Source organism: Phascolarctos cinereus, unplaced genomic scaffold, assembly GCF_003287225.1.
Source record: "Phascolarctos cinereus isolate Bilbo 61053 unplaced genomic scaffold, phaCin_HiC Scaffold_2;HRSCAF=192, whole genome shotgun sequence".
Taxonomy (NCBI): Eukaryota; Metazoa; Chordata; class Mammalia; order Diprotodontia; family Phascolarctidae; genus Phascolarctos; species Phascolarctos cinereus.
Genome location: NW_027555625.1, coordinates 404,197,262 through 404,210,282, shown reverse-complemented (window position 1 = coordinate 404,210,282; position 13,021 = coordinate 404,197,262). Strand labels below are relative to the sequence as shown.

Here is a 13,021-nt window from a genome sequence, read left to right as displayed (position 1 = left end):
ACTACCCTTCACATAGCTGCCAGCTACAGTACAGATTGGAACAAGTTACCACACTGCTCAAGAAGCTTCACTGGCTCCCGATTGCCTCAGGATAAAATGCAAACTCCTCTGTTGGGTCTCTAAAGTGCTCTACAATTTGCCCCCAATGTATATTTCCAGACTGATTTAACATTAATCTTCCCTCACCATGCATTCTGTGTTTCAGTCAAACCAGTCCCTACTATCACTAGTATACAATATTCCATTTCCTGCCTCCAAGCTTTTGCCTAGGGGGTGTTCTTCATGCCTAGAATGCTGTCCTTCTTCACCTCTGCCCTTTGAAATTCATAACATTTTTTAAACCTCAAGTGCCACCTCAGATCCCCTTGTATACCTATCCCTTCCTCTGTTGTTGGTATTCCCTCCAATTACTTTTAATTTAGTTTGCATATAGTATATATTGTTCAGTTAGTATATGTGTAATTTTCTCTCAATATTATATTAACTTCTTAAGGGCAGAGACATTTTTAAAAATATTGTTTTTGTAACCCCAGCACCTAATGCCCGGCACATAGTGGGTGCTTAATAAGGGCTTGTTTTGTCTTTGCTCTTCAGTATAGAAAAATGTGGGAGGCTCTCCCACATTTCTTATAAAATTTGAATATAGTTATAAAATTCAAAACTATTATTAGTTATAAACAATGTAATTGATTCAGAAAAAATTATTATCCTGAATAGGTAATTATAAAGAGGATCCAATTAATATATAAGCTGCCCTCCCACCCCCCGTATAATAGAATATTAATCTGAGTTAGATAACAATAACAGCTAACATTTATACAACCCTCTTATTTGCAAAGCATTTTATATATGTTTTCTCATCTGAGCTTCATTACAACTTGTCAAGTGGGGACAAAGGACATCATTTATCTCCATGGACAATGGGATCACAGACAAAGACCGGGAACGGATCTTGGAGGTCACTAGTGATGGTTTACGCATAGAAAAACTGAGATTTAAAGAAGGTTAAGTGACTTGTCCAGAGTCACACAGCAAATGTTGGAGTCAAGATTCAAACCCTAGCCTTCTTGACTCCAAGCCTAGCACTCTATCTATTCTACCATGTGGCCTCTGGGCTTTCATGTTACAGTTAAGATGTAAGCCACATTTTTTTTCCAGGTTAATTTTAATGGCATAGAAAAAGAGCATGTTCTATGCCTGCTGTGTATAGGGATCCAGCATAGAGATTACTCTTATACAATTGTTGTTTCGCTGTTTCAGTCATGTCTGACTCTTCATGGCTTCATTTTTGGGTTTTCTTGGCAAAGATACTGGAGTAATTTACCATTTCCTTCTCCAACTGATTTTACAGATGAGGAAACTGAGGCAAACAGGGTTAAATGACTTGCCCAGGGTCACACAGCTAGTAAGCGTCTGAGGCCAGATTTGAATTCACTAAGAAGCGTCTTCCTAACTCCACATCTGGCACTCTTTCCACTGTACCACCCAGCTGCCCTATCATAAAATATTAGATTGTAAGTTCATCTAAAATGGTAAAGTTTGGCTTATTTCATCTTCAAACCCCCGCTCCAGAACAATGCCTTACACACTATAGTGACTTAATAATTGTTTAATTGAATTTAATTGACTGAGGATTTCACCCCTCTCTAATATATTTACTAGCATTAAGTCTGCAAAATAAACTAGCTCACAAAATGTCTATACTGAACACAGGCTTGAGCAACTTTCTCAAGACTGTGCAGATTTCTTCCCAGAAGGCTGCCCAGACCCACGGACAGCACACAAAGCATCAGACTGCCCTCCACCACTTTGAAAATGTTAATGATACATGTTACCCTGTGTTGCCCTAGGCAACTTTAGGAAGGAGGTGAAGGCCCTTTCTGTGCTCTTGTAGGTCCCTTCCACTCTTGCATCCCCTTATCCCAGGAAATCAAATCCCTCCGGCTCTCACCTCTCTCCACAGCCACAGATGTCAGTCATGTATACTTCAGTGTGAATGTAAGTCAATAATAACAACTGGCATTTATATAGCCCCCAAGATTTATAAAGCACTTTATACACACTGACTCCCCATCGCCTTTAGGAAAAAAACCCACCAACTCCACTGTTTGTTATTTAAAACCCTTCACAATCTGGCTCTGGCCTCCCTTTCCAGGCTGATTACACATCATATACTCCAGCAAAACTGGTCTATTTGCTCTTCCCTCTCCATGGCATTCCACCTCTTCCTTTTCATAGGTTGTCTCCCATTCCTGGAATGTGTTCCCCGCCCCCACCTCCACCCCCACTTCTGCTTCTTGGAATCCCAAGTTCCCTTCGAGGCTTAGTCCAAATGCTACCTCTTTTAAGGGGCCTTTCCTGATTCCTCCAGCTATTAGGTGCCCTCCTTCAATCACTGCCTACTTAATTTCATTTAGCCCATGTTTACTCACCTTTGAAAATTTTGTATTCCCCCAAGTAGAAAGTTGCTTCCTTGAGGACAAGAACTATCTTACTTTTGTAATTGAACCTAGAATGGCCCTTGACACATGGTAAAAATGTAATGATGTTTGTTGATTGACTGATCGATCTCCTTCAGTCCTTTCCACAATTCTGAGATAGGGACTGCTGATATTATTATGCCCGTTTGACAGATGAGGCTAGAGAGGCTGAGTGACTTGTCCATTGTCACAGAGTGACAGAAAGCGGCAGAGAGCGAACAGGTCTCTTCAGATTCCAACATCAGTATTCTTTCTAAATTGTTAGCTGACTGGGGGGTAATTTTTATATTATGCCTGATCTCAAATTGGCTACTAAAAAGCTTTTCCCCTCGTTAAATGAATGTTGGGCTTAAGGAAGCCAATGAAAACAGTATTTGGGGTTTGAGCCTGCAGACATTCATGTTGTCTCTAGTTGTATGTCACATAAGCAAACATATAGAATCACAGACATTTTTAAAATTAAATTTTATTTAAAAAAAAATTTTTTTAATTGTTAAAATTTTAAATTTTTTCTCCCTCACCTCACACTGGAAAAAAAGAGAAAAGAAAAAAGAAAACTCTCATAGAACATTAGCATAGTCAAGCAAAGCAAATTCCCATATTGGCCACATCCAAAAATATGTATGCTAGTTAGCGTATTCGTCTCTGTCAGGAGGTGGGTTAGCTAGAATCATGAGAATGATCGATTTTTAAAGGGCTTGTGCATTCAAATCCTTGCATCCTCATAAGATGAAACTGAGATTGGCGGAGGTGAAATGATTGGTCAAACTGCCAGTATGTGAGAGATTTGAACTTGAAGCCAGATGGTTTCCTGGTGACTAGTCCTTTCTACCTCAGCATGCTCCCTTTCCTCTTTCTTCTGGGTAAGACCTAACTTGACCCTTCCTGTTTAGTCTAAGGAGCCTGAGAAGGCATAGAAGGCACTATAGGACTAGCTCAGAAAGTGTGCTAATCTCTTCTTGTTAACCAAGCTGGTGTTTTCCAAACAATCCATAAACCTGACAGGTGGTGGGAGAGCTGATTCAGGCCCCTAGTGCCTACCTAGGGCAGGAACAACTTTTGGAAGCTACTAGTAGCTTCCTCCTTCCCTTCCCAATCCCCTCAGGATTTGTTTTATGAGCAGGTGTTCCTGGTTAATTAGGTGATTAATACTCTTCACATTTGGGGAACCATTTCCCTGGTGATGACTCTTGCACCGCTAAAACATGAGAAAAGTCTGCAACTTGCAGCATTGAAAGGGCAGGCAAGGCACGGGTGTGATCACTCCCCTTCCCATTATGCCTTTCACTTTTGCTTCTCCTCAGAGGGCAATGAGTTTCATCAACTCTGCCCAAGAACTCTGCAGCTCCCTAAACTTCAAGGAAGTGACTGAGTTTCTCCTATTGGGGTTAGTAGGCTCAACCGAGTTGTAAGACAGACTGGGTCGACTTAAAGATTTTGCCAGCTTCCCTGACTCATCATCTACTCCCCGGAAGAATCTGAGAGGAAGAATCTGAGAGCTCACTAGTGTGGTTTGACTTTTCCCAGAAATAAGAGCTTCACTAGCCTGAACCCCAGGATGGATTTCATTTAAGATATTTGTCATGTCCCAACCTCACTGCTATAATCCATGATTCCTTACCCTACTTCTGTGAGCTCCCTTTCCCTAGATCAAAAACCTGCTCTAAGAATCTGGAATTCATTCCCACATACCGATTCATATGTTTACCTCTCCCAAGGGATTTACATCTTAATGGGGATCTATACTAGTAGGAAGGAGATGGGCAAATCAAGTGATGTCTCTGGGCCCCAGTTACCTCATCTGTCCAAAGAGGTGGGGTACAACAGTAACTTACCTGTTTTAAATCAAGGAGCTGGACCAGGTGATCTTTTGGGGAAATATCTTTCTCCTGCATACCTATCTATGAATTTCTAAGGACTAAAACTCCTCAAAGAGATTCCAATTATCAGACAGCAGGGAGGAAAAAAAATGTTGTGGGGACAGGTGCATTTTCTTAACATCTGTGAAATAACACTGGGGATCTTAGTCATTCATCTTTAGACATTCTGCCCAGTGGCATGATCTCCTTGGCATATGCCTAGCCTACTCTTGGTAGGGTCTGCCAGATTTTGTAGGCATGTAGATACATATTATGTAGACATATATTAAAGGAAAGAGGAATGGTGCTTTTCTCAGTTCCTCATATATCTTCCACTTTCCTCCTCCCTGGCAATGAATTCTCTTACTTTTCTGACTTCTTCCTGCAAAGGAAACCAAGTCCATGAAAAAAAAAGATTTTTAACTTTTACAAAATCATTTAAAGATTCTGTCCAACAAATGAAATATCTCCCAGAAGTCTTTGTGAAAAACACAGCCCCCCTGCTGTGGTATGAATGCAGCAGAGAGACAGTCTAAAACCCAACCCAACTGCGACTGCACAAGAAGGGGAGAAAGCTTTAGTATACATTTGGGAAAACAAAGAAAACCCTAATACTTTCTTCTCCAGACAGTCTCAGACTCTTTTGTGCCCTTGGGCCCTTGCCCAATTCTCTCATCTGCCTCAGTCTTGGTACTAAATTGGTTCAAGGTTTGGAGGAGAATTTTGGAGGGAGAGAGGGAAGATGCTTGGAGTTCTTAAATGCTGAAGTCACCCCAAGGATGGAAACAGAGGATTTCTCTGGCCACCAGAGGGCGATGCCACTGCAGAAAGAGAAACAAGTGATAAAGAAGCCAGAGCAAGAGTAGGCGGAAGTATAAGGCTTCTTGGAAAGCAAAAGTAGTCAATTGCATACATATGCAGGTGAGGAGGAAGGAGGGAGAGAGGGAGGGAGGGAGGGAGAGAGGAGGAGGAGGGAGGGAGGAGAGAGGGAGGGAGGGAGGGAGGAGGAGAGAGAGAGAGAGAGAGAGAGAGAGAGAGAGAGAGAGAGAGAGAGAGAGAGAGAGAAAGAGAGAGTGTGTGTCTGTGTCTTTATACAATAATCCATATGCCATTTCCACTACAAATACACAGTGGTCATCAGGAAAAGTCCTGGAAACTAAATGGGGTGGTATGCAGAAGCTTTCAGACATTTTTGCTATTTGTGAAGGAAAAGGAATGTGTGGAGTAGAAAGTGAGAGTGAGACATTCAGACAGCTAGACACAGATAGAGTCCCTATGCAAAGCCTGTGTGTGAGCCCCGTGTGTGTGTGTGTGTGTGAAACTCAAATAAGTCTAGATTTTCCTTCCTTTCTCTCCTCTATTCTTCCCCTCCCCCCTAAAAAAAAGTTCAACAAATTTAAGTGAAGTATGTATTCATCTCTCTGCAATTCATACAACCCTCTAATAAACCTCTTAAGGGCAAAGATAATGTCACATTCCCTCTTTATATCCCTTCCACTTACCAAAATGTTCTGCTCATAGTGGGATCTTAATAGATGTTTGTTGAATTAAATGGAGTTGGTTAGATGCAGAAAATCTAAAACCCAGAGAGCATTTGAGTTAGCCCTCTGAGCTTAGCAGAATTTCCCCTTCATTCCATTCCTGCTTCCTGTCCTGGTTCAGTGCACCAAAGCACTGAGGGTGGGAGGGAAACTGCTGGGAAATGTGTCTAGAATTGACAATAGGGACAAAGGTAGAGTCCTAGATATGATTGACTCTGAAGAGTGAAGGTCTCACTGGGTCATACAGTCCCAACTGTGAGAAGTGGAAAAGGACCTTAGGGATTTCTAGCCCAACCCATCTCATTTTCAGAGGAAGAAACTGAAGTCCAATAAGGTATCTCTGGTTTGTGAAGGATACCAGTCTGAGAGGTTAGTATCACTATGGGAAGTGTATCCATTGGATGCAAGGTATGAAAGCATGTGAAGGTGCATGAGTCTGGCTGGGTAAGTGGGAGGGAATGTGTAATAACCCTATGTCTGCAACACCTTTTGGAGTTAATGACATTGAGATTTAGGAGATGACTTTCCAGAAAGGGTTATTTCTTTAGCTGGCTTTAAAGTTTTTATCATCCCCAGCTAAAATGCAAGTGTTTATAAACAGTCTTTTTAAAAGCGCATTTTAGCTGTACTGAAAGGAGCCTTTCAGAGAAGGCACACCTAAAATCACACTGGGTTTCTGTCTACTCTATCTACTCAATAGCGTGCCCCTGACACTGTTTCACATGACAATAATTACAAAAGACCTCCAGCATTTTCTGTAGACACCAGCTGGAAAACAGGTAGTCTTTCATGGGATAGGCAGGTGTGAATTGTCGGTTGTGATTTGTGATCTGGATCTTTCCAGGGAATACCTACAAAGATGAGTTCACAGATCCATTGAAATGTAAAATGCAAATCTCCCAATGGGGTAACAGATTAAACATTATCAATTATTTATACCTTACTGTGAATGAGTCTGTCAGTCTTTCTCAACAGCAGGTTTTGATAGTGGTACGAAGCACTATGACCAAAGCATTAAGCCAGGACAAGGATAAGGGAAAGGTAGCTCAGCCCCGGGAGGTTGAAGGTTCAGAAAACAAACCGCCAGCTTCACAGTTTCTCCTAGGGTGGGCCCTGATTTCTGTATAGTAGTGCAGGCAGTGGTTTGTGTGTGTGTTTCTGAGCAGTGCTCGGTGTTGCCTTCAGGGACGGTCCTGTACACCTGGACGCCCACCGGCCCAACTTCGATTCCCTCTCGCCCCTATCCACAGCTCCCTCCCTCCCGTCCTTACTCGCCGTGGCTTCTGCAAAGTTCCCAAGTTACTTGACATCACAAGTGGCGCAGCCAATAGGAGGCGGAGCTGGCGTTTTTGGGGGGGCGGGAGGGGTGGGCCCCACGTCTCCTGTGTCTGCCCTGCTCAGTGAATGGAGAGAAGGAGAACCGTCCAGCTCGCTCGCCCACCCCGTGCCCCCGCTGCTCCTGCCGCCACCACCACCCACCGCGCTCCGCACAGCCTGCCGGAGCCAACCCTCACCCCCGCCCCAGCTTCAGCGCCAGGACCCCAGCTAGCTACCCGCCTTCCCACCTGGGCAGGTTGGGCGATGCGGAGCGGGGCAGCCCGAGCCCCGTGGATGGAGCCCCCGCCACCCAGTGCGCCCCTCTCCACCAGCGTCCCGTGCGCCTGAGCTCAGGACCGTCCCCGCTCCCCGGCACCCCCTCCTCCGAGCCGCCGAGGGCCCCCTGCCCCGCCCCCTCAGGCAGGAGCGCCGGTTCTCCAGCGCCTCGACTCCCTCCCTTTCCCCTCCCCCGCCCGAGGCCGCCCCCGGCTGCGCTGCGCCCAGCTGCCGGCTCTCTGCTTCGCCGCAGCCTTCCCCGCTGCAGCCGCCACTCCAGCGGCTGCTGTCGGCTGCATTCCGGCCGGCGGGACAGTCTCCGCCGGGCCCCGGGTGCTGGGCTGTGCTGCGGGCACGAGCGCGGCCAGCCTGGGCCCCCGGACAGCATGGCCCCCAGTCGGACCGAAGCCGGCTCCGCGCACCTCTGGCGGGCGCTGGCTCTGGTGCTCTTACTGGTAAGCGCCCTGAGCTGCCCCCCAGCCTCAGCCTGCCCCACCAAGTGTACCTGTTCGGCCTCTAGCGTGGACTGCCACGGGCTGGGCCTCCGGGCGGTGCCCAGAGGGATCCCTCGCAACGCTGAACGCCTGTAAGTAGTCCCTCGCCGCTCCCCCCAACCCATCGCAGTCCTCTTCTTTTCCCTGACCAGCCAGACCCGGGCCACCCACCTGGGCTGTCCTGCAGCGACCAACCCCAGCGCACCCGCTGGAAAGAGGTCTGGACGGAGGACTCCTTCCTTTTTCCATGGGAGAGCCGAAGGCAACCTTCGCATCCAGTTTCCCTTTCCCAACGCTCCTCAGTCTGATTTCAGGTCTGTAGCCAGGTGGGCAGGAGTTCCCTGCCTGGTGGGGGGACAGCAAGCTATGCTCTGCCATTCTGAGTGTTGGTGGTAAGGATTCGAGCCGGGAGGGGCTGCTCTAACAGGCTGAGAACGGAGCGCACCCGGAATGAAGCAGAGCTTGGGTGGGGGCGAGAGCTCTGTGAGACTTGGAGAGCCTGGCACCCCGCCGGGCGGGTGTCAGTGTCGGGAGTCAGCACCAAAGGCATTGAGTTCGGTTAGAGTCTAGAGGCTAGCCATCAGGAGGCTACCATGTCAAGTTAAGTTGAGCGTGTGCGTATGTGAGAAAGCCGGCCCAACTTAGGAGGAACATAGTGAATTTAGAAAGGATTCTTTAGAAACCTCCCTCCGGAGCTCAGACCCTTTGAGATGCCAAGTTGCAGTCCAGGTTCTTTTGTTTTGTTTTTTAATGGCTCAGTTACAAACGCCTCAAAAAAAAAAAAATGTGGGATCCAGAATGGAAATGCTGACGGGCCCCTTAAATGAGAAGGAGCGGTATAATCTTACAAACCACACTCAGCTTCCTACCTTCTGTGTTTGGCAGTGGGGAGCCACTCTGAGAGTTTGATGGATTGACCCTCGTTTTAACCCCAATTGTGCAACCAAATATTTACTTTTCAGATGTCAACGTTTTGGAAAGGTTTATCATTTTTATTCTCGAACAAAATTCAAAACTTGGACCTCTCTGGGACCTCTGAGACAGCCTTGCTGTGGTCCACAGTGATTGTGGAAGGAAGAGGGGAACAAGGGGAAAATAGACTAGGGAACCGAGCCCAGAAGTGGGTGAGGGCATTACTCATGAATGATAGGGGCTTCCTTGCTCCGTCTCTGCCACTCTAAGTCTTTCCCAAGTGTATGAGGATGGTTTGTGTCTTCCCAAGTGGGTCTGAACTGTAAAGTGGAGTTAGGATGAGGATAAAACGATTATAATAATCTGACAGCTCCCTTTTAGGTTGGGTTTCAGAGCTTTACAATTTACAATGTGTTTTTCTCATGACCACACTGTGAGGTTGAATTGTGCAAAAATTATTACCATTTTGCAGGTAGGAAACTGATTCAGAGAAGTGGCTTTTCTAAGGTCACATAGCTAGTACATGTCAGAGCTGGGAGTAGAGCAGTCCAGTGCCAATCACACCTTTTGTGGTTCTTCATTGGTTCATATTAGCTCGTCTTGGTCCAAGTCTCCCTGCCTTCAGCATTACTCAAAATGGCCCTCTGTCATGATTTACTCTAATTTTTGGAGCTTTTTTCCTAGGCCTCAACATTCTTGTTCAAGAACTAAGTCTGGCAGGATGCATCATAGAATAATATTCAGTTCATTTCCAGAAACATGTATTAAGTGACTACTGTGGACAAAGCATTGTGCTAAGTACTGGTATTAAAATGAAAAGGAACCTTTTACGAATGAAGAGACTTGATCTAGAAGAAATAAAAGTGACTTACCCAAGAGATGAAATGACTTGCTAAAGGTTGCATGGCTCACAAGTGGCTGGGTTAGAAATCGAACCCAGGCCTTAGATCATCCTGCCTGCCTCATAGGATTGTCAGGAGAATCAGTCAGTCAGTCATTAAACATTTATTGAACACCTTCTGTCCCAGGCACTATGCTAAGAGCTGGAATACAAAGAAAATGCAAAAGAGAGTCCCTGACTTCAATGAGCTTACAATCTAATGGGGAAAATCATTCAAATGGTTATCAATGGTATCAAATGAAATGACTAAAAGTATAAATGGCAGTCTATAATAATAGCCAGTATTTACACAATAGTGCTTACTATTATCCCCATTTTACAGTTGAGGAAACTGAGGCAATCAGAAGTTAAATGTCTTCCCCAGGTTCACATAGCTGGTGTCTGAAGCTGGATTTGAACTGAGGTCTTCATGATTCCAGGCCTAGTGGTCTATCCACTGCACAGCCTAGCTGCTATCATTATCATCATCATCATTATTATTATTATGTCTGATATTATTATCTAATCTAATCCAGGTCACATGACTAACTTATGGCAGACTTTGGACTAGAACCCAGGCTTCTTGCCTCCCAGTCTTTTCCTTTTTTCCACTAAACAGAAATGCCTCTATGATAAATATTTGTTTTATTGATATGGCTGGGTGGCTTGTTTTATAAATCATGTTTCCTCTCCTCTTTTTTCCAGGCCACAATTATGATCTTGTGTTAATGTAACAAGTGTCAATGTAGGCAAAGATCTGTAAACAGACTCTGGACAGAGTTCTAGATGAGATGGAGACAATTACTCTATGGTCCCTGCACCGCCTCTATTTCTGTTTTTCTGCCTATGTCAAAAAACATCTATTTACTTTGGATAAACTAAAAATCTGCACTTCTGAGGTGTCATCTCCCAATATCCATTATGTGTATGAGCTGAAAACTTGACCAGGGCCCATTTCCTACTGCATTTGCAGAACAGCCCCAGGCTACGACTCGGTGCCACATCTGCTTGGGAGTTTCTGGGTGCCAGGTAATTTCTGATTGGACTGGCTAGTGGTTCTTCGACATGATTTCTACAGTGATGACTCCTAATTAGGAATTCGGGGAGAGGTAGAAGAGAAAGGAGAGAGTGATATAGTGAAAAGAACACTGAATTTGGAGTCCAAATAACTCACAGTTATAGCAACAGGAAAAAGTTAAATCTTTCCCACCTCCCTGTTGTGACTTACAATTCTTTGCTAATCTTACAGCCCTAATGCTTGTGCTGAATCCTCTTTCTGAAAGCCTAGCTTTGCCTAGGAAATTACATCTGCCTTCTTGGATTTTGTTGCCCAATCCTTATCTCCCCATTGCCCACCCCCTTCACACACCCACATTCAGAAGGCCAAGGGTTAAGGAGCTGTTGGAACTCCTCCAGAAGATGGGGTTCAGGAACTCACAATACGCGTACCGCATGGTTTCCCTCTTCATGTCTGCCTTCTCTTGGACTAAGATAGTCATGCCTGTGCCTCTCCAAGTTTGGGACCAAGACCTTGGGATCCCTGCACCCCACCAGGCCTCCATAGGTGAAAGCACACTCTGTTCCCATATGGTCTTTCTCAAAGCTGTCTTTAGTGATTCTTGGGCAGAGAGGATCCCTCCCCTACCCAAGGACGCAGGTCCTTTTTTAACTTTGCTCTAGTCTGTCTTCTAAAAAAGGGAGACGGGAGTCTTTGGCTGAAGACTTTCTGTTAAAGATGAGCACAAAGATATAGCCGCTCCTAAAACAGTCCAATCAATGGACAAATATTTGTCAAACACTATATGCCAGCTATTGCACAAGGTGATGAGAGTAGAAAGACAAAAAGGAAACAGTTTAGTCTCACGATAGTCTGAAGCAACTGAGTGGTGCAGTGGATAGGACATTGGACCTAGAGTTGGGAAGACTGGAGTTCAAATCCAACCTCAGACATTTACTAGCTGTGTGACCTGGGTAAGTCACTTAACCTCTGTTTCCCTCAACTATGTAATGAGAACCTATCTCACAGCGTTGTTGCAAGGATCAAATGAGATAATATTTGGAAAGCGCTAAGCACAATGCTTGGCACATAAGTACAATATAAATACTTATGCCCTTCCCAGCCCTCATCCCCAGTCTGAGCCAAACAGTTCATCCCCAGGTACTGAGAGGCGTCCTCCTTGTGACACTTAGGGATATTTCCACGCGCTCTATAGAAAAATACAATCGAAAGTCCAAAGACTATATGTGCCCTATTAGCTTACTAGCTTGAGCAGGGGATTAGAAATCCCCTGGTTAACCCCCTGTACTTATATGACGTTTGACCACCTTCTCTGAGTCTATTTCTTCCTCAGTAAAATGGAGGTGAAAAATACCTCAAAGACTTTCCTCCATAGAATTTATTTTGTCTCCTGAAATAGGTGAGGGGTGTTAGATGCTTAGAATATCTCGGAGTCTGTGAGCATTGTATGAGCTATCAGTAGTGGTAGTTGGGCATCATACGTGTTGTTTCCCTTTGTTTTGAGGTGTTATTGCCTCCCTGACCAAGGTGTAGAGGTCTGTAGCAGCTGGCTCACGAGGGACCACAATAGAATGTAGAAGTAGCCAAAGTATCGCCATTTCCCCATGCCGTTGGAATTTCCATTTCTTCCCCTTTTCCACCCTCACAATGCAATTCCACAAACATTTAAGCACCAACTACATGCAAAGCATTGTAGTAAATAGACGTAGTGAATATACAAAGTAAAGCAGGCTCTGCCCTGAAGAAACTTGCATTCTGTGGGAGGATACAACTACCCACACACACACACACACACACACACACACACACACACACACACACACGTGTGTTAAAAAGAACAACAACAACCCAACAATTTAAGGAAGAAGAGAACAGTGAAAACAGGCTGATTAGGACAGAAAGATGCTTACCTGATCTGAGACTCAAAGAATGCTCCGGCACGAAATTTCCGTTCCACAACCTCTCCCAGGATCTTGGGCATTTCCAGGTTATGCCTGGCCATAATAAAAAATTTCTTCAAGGACGAATTTTTGTTTGATTATTTTCAATTGTACATAACAAAGAAAGCTAACAACTTAACTTCAAGAATACAAAGTATCGGCATGAGAGTAGAAACCTTACATTTCTTTCTAAGAGGCTTTTAAACTTCCCATGGCTCTTCTTTCATGGGCAACAGTTATGTTAGCTTTGAAATCAGATGCCTTGCAACCATTTTTTTTTTCTGTACTTGAAAGGATGAAAAAT

The 13,021-nt window shown here is 44.9% G+C and overlaps 1 protein-coding gene across 1 annotated transcript in view; it reads left to right on the top strand.

Moving 5' to 3' along the window:
- The first annotated feature begins 7,260 nt into the window (after positions 1–7,260).
- Positions 7,261–13,021, top strand: part of SLIT3 (slit guidance ligand 3) — a 784,753-nt gene continuing 778,992 nt past the window's right edge. The window contains 1 exon segment of the mRNA XM_020992330.2: positions 7,261–8,059. Within this exon segment, the coding sequence (XP_020847989.1) occupies positions 7,860–8,059 (200 nt within the window). The 5' untranslated portion in view covers positions 7,261–7,859.